The 10,556-nt window shown below is 39.9% G+C and overlaps 1 protein-coding gene across 1 annotated transcript in view; it reads right to left on the bottom strand.

The window, feature by feature from the left end:
• Positions 1-1,735: 1,735 nt before the first annotated feature.
• The window catches only part of LOC122362983 (homeodomain-interacting protein kinase 2-like), a 13,742-nt gene continuing 4,921 nt past the window's right edge, over positions 1,736-10,556 (bottom strand). The window contains exons 9-15 of the mRNA XM_043264819.1: positions 9,090-9,220; positions 6,998-7,171; positions 6,544-6,873; position 5,999; positions 5,346-5,592; positions 4,567-4,727; positions 1,736-4,483 (exon numbers count right to left, since the gene is read on the bottom strand). Coding sequence (XP_043120754.1) covers positions 4,022-4,483; positions 4,567-4,727; positions 5,346-5,592; position 5,999; positions 6,544-6,873; positions 6,998-7,171; positions 9,090-9,220 — 1,506 coding nt within the window. The 3' untranslated portion in view covers positions 1,736-4,021. The remainder of the gene's footprint in view (positions 4,484-4,566; positions 4,728-5,345; positions 5,593-5,998; positions 6,000-6,543; positions 6,874-6,997; positions 7,172-9,089; positions 9,221-10,556) is intronic.

Here is a 10,556-nt window from a genome sequence, read left to right as displayed (position 1 = left end):
CAGATCGCATGATTTGGATTAAAATTACTTGTAAAATCAATGCTAGATCAATTTCATTGATTACTAGGTAGAGTAATCCAACATAATCGTGACGTGTTGTTTAGATATCTTAATTTTAAATTTTACATTACTAACACTGGATTCATTTCAAAGGCCATTAAACGAAACTCCAATTTATCTTACACGTAGTTAAAACCAAAATAATAAAAAAGCTTACATTTAAAGCTGCAATGTGTAATTTATGCATTACTAATGGTATCAAAAAGAAACGAAATAAAACTAAACACACCCCCGGTGCTGCTGCGTGAAAGCAAAGCGATGTTCAGTGTTTATAAGAATTACACACAGCAGCTTTAATAACTGAAAAAACAGCATTAATGTGGGACTGACCTTTCTAAAAACAAAAACAAAAAATAAACATAAGGGCCTTATGTCTTACACAAATCCTCTTAGATTCAAAAATGGGAGATTTGTCCACACTAACACTGAGAAAATGCATGAGAAAGGTACAAAAACAATGGATTATACTGTGCTAACAGCAACTGCACTAAGTTCATGAGAGTGCATTATTTTTGTCATCNTTTTTTTTTTTTGTTTTTTAAGTTTTTCATTTTCCAAATGTCAGTGAAACTCACTTCTGTCTTCTCCATTACAGCAAGGGACACGTCTGTGCATTAATGACATGCTGAAATTCTTTGGTGGGAAGAACAAAAAGTCCTTAAATGTCAGCGGAGTCCAGATTTGGTCATTCAGGCCGGTCCCTGTGAGGTGAGAGAGACTGGAGACTACAGATCAGTGCCGTCAGAAACGGCTCCTTCCGGGAATGGAATGTTTTATGCGACTAAAGTCGAAGGAGCCTTTCTCAACTGTGTGCTTCAACGAACATCCAACTTAAGCTTAAACAAATATTTGACAACAACAACAAAAATCTATTGGCATCCTAAGTCATAACATACAGCTTTATGAATCAAGCTGACAAGCTAGCAAACCAAAGGCTTGGGTACAACATAACTGGTGTCAGGTCTTGGCCGAGCACAAAGTCTGTGCTTCCTACCAGACGAGGGTCCACATATGAATACTAAACATCACAGTTACATCCCGACCACCAGAAATCAAACAAATGATGCTTGACATATGACAAAGAAATTAATCCACAAAAATTATTGCAACACTCTCTACGAGAACACAACATACCTAGACAATTAAAAACAATGAAACAGAAACATCTCAAAGTAAAAACTACTTCAAATGCAAGTTCTGTGGCATGACATGAGGGCAGAATAGGATATATTTGATACTCCATAAGCATGTGCCCATCAGAAGACATACAAATGAAAAAATAAAACAAAACACCGTGTCCTAACCAGGTGCATAAAAAAAAAAATCGGAATCATTCGATCAGAATCGCAGCTAATCGAAAACGTCCAGTCACTGCAAATACAACAACAAAAAAAGTGTTTTCTTTGCTTTTTTATAAATTTGAAACATTTGATTATTTTATTTGTATTACTTCCATTCTTAGATAATTATTTTAATAATGTTTATGAGGTAATTTATAGTCTCTTAAAAGATTCACGTGTAATACAGTAATATTGTGAAATCTCATTGCAATATTAAATAATGGTTTTCTACCTTTAAATGTAATTTATTCCTCTGATGCAAAGCTGAATTTTCAGCATTATTATTCTAATCTTCAATGTCACACAATCCTTCAGAAGTCATTCTATCATGATGCTTTGGTGCTTAAGAAACATTAATTTATTATTTCTGCTTAATATTTTTGTGGAAACTGAAAAAAACTTTTTTATCCGAGATTCTTTGATAAATAGAATGTTCAAAAGAACAGCATTTATCTGAAATACAAATGTCTTTCATCATGATCTCTGTGTGTCTTTATTGCCACTTTTGGTCAATTTAATGCATCTTTACTTAACAAAAGTATTCATTTCTTTACAAAAAGAAACATTTAATTTACCCAAAACATTTGAAAGGTATCTGATATAAATTTTTCTTGTTTTTTTTTTAATAGCGTTATTGCAGAGCACATGGTTAGGACACTGTGTAAATGATTGGCTAGCATATCAATGTTAAATAAGCAGCAAAAAAAGACAAGCATTGGCCCACAGTTTTCTACACTTTTGTTATCTCTGTACTGACTGACACCTGTAGCATAAGTGATTCCTACGGTAAGACAAATAGTGAAAAATACAAAGCCAGTATTGTTTTCCGGTGCATGTTGTTGCAGACATCCTCATGCAACCAGGGGCAGTTCGAACCCCGGAGTGTACGTGAGAATAAAAACCCCACAGATCTTCGTAGAACCTCGAACGAGCGCTTAAATCAGAGTATGGTGTGCAGTCGTACTGCACGGCTTCCTTCGGCATCTACCAACGTGCTCAAAGCCAACATGCTATTCTCATAAAAATGTGGAATTTGCCCTCTTGCTTTCCCAGCAGTTCCTATCAAAATCCACAAGCACCTCCTACTCCTAACAAGACTCTCCTTCTCAAACCCTCCCAGGTTTCTAAACCAAGTCAAGCCTTCCGTAAACAGACAACCTCCTCAAACCTGGTATTTTTTTTTTTTACCTGGTATTTGAATTTTAGACAAATAGTGCGGCCCGATCTCAAACCAATTGAACGATACTTGGCTTTTCCCATCAGATATACATTTAATCTCCCTTTTATGAAATATGTAGCCTAAATCAGTGATGTTGCATTGATTGCAAGTACTAAAATGCATATGTACAGTAAATACGCTATATATAATTATATCCACTATCTAGAACAAAAGTTACTTATCTTTAAATGACGACTTTGGTTCGTTACCCCAGGCAAGTATCTTTATCTTTAAATGTAGAAGACTTCATGCACACTAAACGAGAAGCATTTAAATAACGTTTAGGGCTAACGCTTATACCTGGAAATTAAAAAAAAACACGAAACAGCTCGAATGAAGATGTTCAACCTAGGAGCCAACTCTCTGACTAGCATCTGGTTCTAGAGGGTTTCCAGCCAAGTAAACTGTCGTAATATATGTAAGGCACTACGAGGTAACAATGATAAACCTAAGACTGTGGAGGAATATGTCGCACAGATGCGCTGAGCGCACACATGCACGCAAACGCACAACCGACTACCGTGTTGAACATGCCTATGTTATTGTAACCACTTTGTGCAATCACATTAAAAGAGGAAAAACAAGAATCTATTGGTATCAGAAAGGTTCTTCATGAAATCAACGGGTGCAGACTGCTACATTCTACAAAGAGGGGCCCAGCTAATGTTCTACGGTATGACAAACGCATTTTCTTTTCTAAATGTGAACACAAACAAAGAAAAGTCTATAAATACACTAGAAAGTTTTGTCGTCCTATTTCCAGAAGATTCCTCCAGGTGTTTTTTGTCGGAGATCGCGGCGGAATATGCACGATACCGCTCGCCGCATGTAATTTGGAAACGTTTAAGACAGTTCAAGGCCATCGTTATGTTTTTTTTTCTTTGAAGAGCAGCAGATATCCGTATTTCACCTTATCCAAAAAAAAATTCTCCTAAGAATTTAAAACATCCAGGTCGTGACCTCGGCTCAACAGTCGGTGAATGAATTCAAGAAAGGGAAAAGCAAATAAAATCTCCCTTGAATTAAACTCTGTCTCTCCCAAACGGCCTGTTGATGAGACCTTGTTGTAAAAGAAACTACGAAAGCAAAATCTCCTTCTTCTGTTATAAAAGAAACAAAACCTCCAGATCACAAAATAAAACGTTAACTGGCCCTTTTGAGAAGGCGAACTCATCTTAAAAAAAAAAAACAAAAACAAAAAAAGACTCCTCAGTACCCTTCCGTTCCCTCCGAGTGTACACTTCCTCTATCCATCGGCGTCTTCATTGTCTTCAAGTTTAAGCATGAAAGGAACAAGGGGATGGGGTTAAGGGTCGATAGGCTTCAGCATGTCTCTCTGTCTCTAGGTGGGATAAGGGTAGAAATAGTAAGCAGCGATTGGCTGGGCTCCAGTGTTTCAGCTTTAGAGGTAAGGGTACTGGTTCATCTTGGTGGGGCTCAGCGGGTATCCAGTGTAGACAGTGGAGGCAGGAGAAGCACTGATGTAGGTCTGGTGCGCGAATTGGGCCTGGTACTGGCCGTGGTGCAGAGTGGGCGAGGGCAGCACACGGTGGCCCATGCTAACAGGCACCTGGTGGACGATGCCTGGCGGGTAGCTAGCGTGCTGGACCGCGTGACGGGCCGAACCCTGCGACCCGACCAGGTGGGCCACCGTACCGGTGGAGCCCAGGGCCGTGGGGGCAGTGTAGGTATAGAGGTGTGGCTGCCCGGGCAGATGAGGAGCAGCCAGGTGGGGATGAACGTTAGCTGTGTGGGTGGGGCTGTTGTGGAAGGAGTACTGAGCTTGGGTGGCCATAGTGGGGGTGATGTAAGCCTGCTGGCGCCGGTGACCTCCGCTGCGCTCAACTGCCATGTGCTGCTGGGCCTAAATGAGGGGATATCACCATATTACTTTTGTGGATAAATAAAGGAACCAAGAAACAGGTTTGAAATGCTCAACTGAAGTACCTGGCTAAGATTTAGAGGCTGCTGCTGAAAGGGGTGTGGCCCTGTGCGTTGCTGCCTGTATGACACACCTCCAGCCACGCCTCCCAAAGAGTGGTTGTTGCCAGACAAGCCCCCATTGGAGGTTTTGAACTTGTAGGTGGCGTTCTGGTGGTTCACCATGTCTGTTGGAATTAAAAAATATATATTAGAATATGTTGGGAATATTTAGAAAATATTTTAAAATTGTTAAAAAAATTATTGTATTGTGTTTGAAAAAATAAAAAAAAAAAGGAAATAATTTTGGTAATATTGATAATGTGGGGACAGACCGATGCTGGATATTATGGATAGATAGACAGCTAGATAGATGGATATGTATTTATGATGTGACAAGAAAAAGATCACAGAGGGATAAAACAGATATGAAATAATTTGTTTGCAGAGCTTATACAAACTCTAGTTAACCAGTAGTATACTGTGACTAACCAAATAGAATTAATTAGTATTCCATCAATCTGCATAATAATGTTTTAAAAAAAACAGTACTGTTCATTACACTTAAGCTTGCATTGTCATAAAATATCTTCTGAAAATATTTACCACAACTGACTTCTTTCAGTTACTTCTCTAAGCTGTTTTTATTTCCCATGGATTTTGAAATGCTACATAAATCTACTAAATAAATCTACGCTGCATATCAGAGGCTGTCAGTGAATTGTCACTTTAAATTGATGCTTGATTCAGGCTCGTCCAGGTGTCCCTCTTTCTCTGTCATCTTATCAGCCCTTCCCCTGTCTCACCAGGCAGGAGTCTGTCACACTCTCCCAGATTCTCGCTGGCCTGGCTCTTTAGTGGTGGGATGATGATGGTGCGGGGGTTTCCGTTGCTGTAGTTGTCCAGGACAGCGCCTTTGGAGTCGTAGCCGTTGGCATTGGGGCCATTAGGTCGGGACTCCACAGCGTACGGGCTGGTATTGCTGGAGTCAGAGTCAGGGGAGTCATGGACCGTCACACAGCTGATGACATTCTTCCTCTGTTTGGATGACGTCTGTTGAGAAGGCAAAACAGGAAAGTTAGAAAGGCTATTCATTTTTATGCCAAAAGCTTTATAGGCAGTGCTGTGCCACGGGCGTCCCGAGTTCGAATCCCAGCTCAAGGACCTTTTTTAATCCCACCCCCCATCCCTCTCCCAATTTGCTTCCTGTCAGCTCTGATCAGTCCTATCATTATAAAAGTAAATATTTACAAAAAAGAAGGCGATTCATTGGGGAAAAAACAATATAATACACCGAAAAGAAAAAAAGGAATGATATGGTATCAAACGGCAGCCAGAACTTAATAATGTACATAACTAATAAGAAAAAAACGTAACAGGGAATTCTGGGAAAATCTGAAAGTTTAACAGTATTTTACATTATTTCCCATTAGATTTATTACAGGTATTAACTGTTTACACTAATGTAATGTACCATTAAACAATACATAGGTTTGACCATAGTCTTAGATAGTTAAAATTCTTATCTTTTTTACAGTGTATGCACAATATAGTAATATTTACCCCTTTGGTGGTAATATTTACAATGTCACATTTGTCAGGTAAAACCTTCAGCTCCCCAGAACACCAAAGTCATTTTCAAGGCATAATCCAGTATTTTCCCTGAGCCAAATAGCCATTTAAAAGTCCAAATTGACCCTATTTATCTACTCAATAAATGCCCCTGGTCTTATTGCGCATGATTCATCAGTTATTCCACGGAAAACAAATTGTTTTTATAATATTTCGTCAAAATGTAATAACTTTCTCTGCTTCAGAAATGAACCTGACATAACCAAGCCCACACAGATAGAAAAATATTAAGCAATATCCTAACATAAACACAATCCAATCAAATCCTGATGGACAGAAGTCCCATCCTACATTACTTCCCACTTTCACTCAAAAATGATGTCACATTACAGAGGGGTGTACTAAATAAAACGCTTGTCCCAATATTCTGACCTGGTGTTACTGGGCTGTTTCAGGTCGTCCTCTTCATCCGTGTCGCTGCTGATGGTGATGATGCTGACGGCTGGGCTGGGGGTGTCAGGGATGACGATGGTTTGGCGCGGTGGGTTGTGTTGACCGTGGTGGTCTCGAGTGGTGCTACATGCCTGCTCGCCTCCCCACCCTCCTCCTCCACCACCTCCGCAGGTCTGTGATGGGCCGGAGGTTGAGGACGAGCCGTTTTGAACCACGGCGCACCGAGGAGGGGTATTCTCCTTCACCCGTTTGGAGCGTTGAGGTGACGTCACCGGCTGGGTGGAGGACACGTCGTATGCTGACAGGTTCCTAAGAACATTTAATTTATGTTACCATATTATACCATGGCACTCACAGAAAACATGAATATGACCACCTGATGGCATCACTTCACAATGGTAAAAACATTTTTATTAAGTAAGGGTTGTCTGACCTGTTGTTCATCTGGTGCTGCTTGTTCTTTTTGGAGGAGGAGCTTGATGGCTGTCTCATGACATGAGCAACACCCACATTGAGAGGTTGCTGGGATGGCAGGGCGACGTGACCTGCCAGTAAGGCTGGCTGTTGCATAATGGGATTGTAATGGCTGCCATGGGGATGTGAATTCCTGAATCAAAACAAGAGTAATTAAAGCATGCCCTTTAAAGACTGCTCACATTACTCTTCATTACAGACAGTAAAACAGTCAAATTACGGAATATTAAAAAAAAAAAATTAAATAAAAAAAAAAAAACAGTTTTCTATTATAACATATTTTTATACATAAAATATTCCTGTTTATATTCATCATCATTACTCCAGTCTTCCGTGTCACATGGACTTATGACTTATAAATCACTCTAATATGCTGATTTGGTGCTCAAGAAACACATCTGATTATTATCAACATTCATTGTGCTCCAACCCTAATCAAACACACCCGATCCAGGTAATCAAGGTCTTCAGGATCACTAGAAACTTCTGAGCAGATGTGATTTGGAGCAGTTTGGAGCTGAACTCTGCAGAGCTGAGCTCCAGGAATTGAGTTTGAGACCACGGATCTAAATGAAGAATGAATGCAATGCATCATATGGCCAGAGAGGGCAGCAGTGACTGAAGTAAACGCCAGAGGAGAAGAGAACAGAATTAGATCTCAGAGGAGAAATCCCACTCTGCAGTAAAAGTGCGACACTTCTCCAACCAGCCTAGTTTCGGACTACCAAGCCCTCCGGGCTGAGCTTAAGGCACTGATGTGATGATCTGCAGATATCAGCACACGTTCATCTGTAATACGTTCATCTCATGCAGGACAGCACGACCTGACTCCAATACCCTGTCCTAGCCAGAGACTCACTGTTCTATTACAAAAACCAACAAGAATTCTAAACATATCAAGAATATAATGAGTATCAGATTTAAAATATTCTGTTCCTTCATTCAAAATGAATTATTTAAATGCATGGTGGCTTTGTAGGTGCATTTGCAGACTAAGCAACCTAGATAATTCAATCTGCTTAGTTCATAATCTAGGAGATTATTAAAACCCAGTGTTGCGGTACCAAACTGCCGTGAAATATATGGATCACCAGTCATGGTATCTTTAAATAGATCGGCTGAGTTCCACATGACCCGTTTATAATTAGCATGGTATAAGTATATTTTGTGAGGATATAATTGATTTTAAAATGCTAATGGAGTCAGTATTAAACATGATGAAATTATACCAGATCTGTCTAACTAAATAAAACAAACTAAAGATGAAAGCTTCTGAGTGAAACAGTTGCTTCCAGAAGTAAAAATCTCATTCATTTTCTCCACAGGGGAACAGATTTTGAGTGATAACTTATAAACCTTTAAAGACAGGACCTACTGTGAGCTAAGAGGTTGTTATTTGAGGCTAAATGCCTTCGGTGAAGCCATCAGCCTACATTCTTTTAATTTAAAGAACTTTTTGCTTCAAAGTTTACAATGTTGTGATTCACTTGATATCTGGTTGGTTTAGTTCATAGCGTATTACTCCCAAACAAAGACCTTTTTATAAATCCCTATGCGAAAAAAAAAGAATGGGAAAAATACTTCTGGAACCAAGAATTGGGAGGGTACTGTTGCAATCTATTGCAAAAACAATAATGGTTTCTCAAACACTCCTCATCTGCCAATGGCCAGACGAAATGATTGTCTTGCCCTCAAACTCACATTGGTCGAGACAAATGTCCATGGGCCAGGATACAGAAAAAAAGCTACGTTTTGAAAGCACCCCAAAGCAACAGCATTAACACTTTGCTGGGAAATCAACCTACACAAAATTTGTCCAAATGGTCTACTTACAACAGTTTTGAGCATATTAAAGGGATAATCCAACAACAACAACAACAACATTTTTTCTGAACCTGTATGCATTCTGTGGAACACAAACAATTTTGGACCCAACATTCTTCCACAGAATGCATACAGGTTTGGAGTGACAGTTTACAACAGAAAAAAGCATTCTGACATAAAAATAAATGCTAGTCCTCTTTAGCGGCGACGGCATGGTATTTTCTCACCTCCAGTTGGCCAGAGGCTGCGAGCTGGTCATGGAGTCGGGGATGACGGTGGCGTGTTGAATGGAGGTGTGTGTGAGCTGCTGCCAAGCCGGCGGAAGGAGAATCTGTTGAGTACCAGACGGCCAGGCCTGCTGTGGAAGAGGGATAGAAGGAAAACACAGGGTTAGTGTTCAGAGGTCAGGAACATCTACAGATAGTGGCTCTCATGTGATCCTCATGTGCGAGTAGGATGTGAACGGCAATAGCAACCAGCAGTGCACGGACTCAGTGACCTCTTGCGCTTTAATTGGCATCAGTGTGAAGATCCTGTAACCTGGCACGTGAATTCGCAGGACTGTGGCGCAGCGAAACAGGCCAGGGTACTGCATTCACAGATTTAGAGAGAGGAGAAAAAGGATACGGCTATTTAGAGAAATGACCGCTAGTAAGAGCTAAACTGTGCCAAACAACCACCAAAGGGGTCATTTAGTTATTTAAGCGTCAGCGTTCGGGCCTAGATTCGAGAGACATCGTTTTATGAAAATGTTCTAACAAAATATGAACAGAAGAGATACACTATAAACAATTTTATAACCCATCCATCTTCTAAGATAATTATTCTTTTGGTCCGCAAATGAAGATGTGAGCAGGACGGCTATGAAGCAGCAAATTATGGACAGCATAAAAGCTCTCCCTCCGGAATAATAAAAAGCTTGTGCCACTTTCGTTGGAACTTCATTCATTTCTCTCCCTCGATTCCTTGGCACCGGTATCTAGATGACGGCCTCAGATGGGGCCTTGCATACTGCGTACGGCCTTGGCTCCTGCCTATAAAAAAAGATAAGACTCTGCCTTAATAAAGAGATGTGGCATCTCCCAGGCAGTGCGCTGATGTGTTAGACATTTTCCAAATCAGCCCCGACTTTAATTAAATTCAGGGGCCCCATTCAGAGGCTTTGTGAGGAGCTGCTTTGTATGGTGGGTGAGGAGTGCGGGGAGTGCAAGGCATAATTTGCCCAGAGATGTGAGCTTGAAGAAGAGTGTCTGCAGCTCTAATAGTTTAATGCAGCTTTATTGATTAGCAGTTTAATGTACAACTAATGAATTGTTTCTTTAATACCCTTTGCACATCTATTTACCAGTCCATTCGTATGGGCCACAGCACTCGCACATATAAAGGGAAGAATGAAAAAATGCTCTTACGATGTTTGAAAGGCTGCGATAACACATTTAGCATCGTAAGAGAAGTGAATTCTGCAATTCCAGCTATTTAAGGTCAACTTTCTGGAGAGCATTTGACTGATATTTTTAGAGAAGTTACTTTCAAACTAGATATCCTGCCACTGCTTTGTTTTGTTATAAAATAGTTTTATTTTTATTAAAATATTCTTGATTCAAATATTTGTAAATAATTTTGAAATTATTAATTATTTTATTATTGCATCATCTAAGTAAAATGAACGAAAATGAAAGTGAAAAAAAGTAAAT

This window comes from Puntigrus tetrazona, chromosome 18 (assembly GCF_018831695.1).
Source record: "Puntigrus tetrazona isolate hp1 chromosome 18, ASM1883169v1, whole genome shotgun sequence".
NCBI lineage: Eukaryota > Metazoa > Chordata > Actinopteri > Cypriniformes > Cyprinidae > Puntigrus > Puntigrus tetrazona.
Note: the sequence above shows the minus strand (reverse complement) of the source record. Positions and strands in the feature narration are given on the sequence as shown.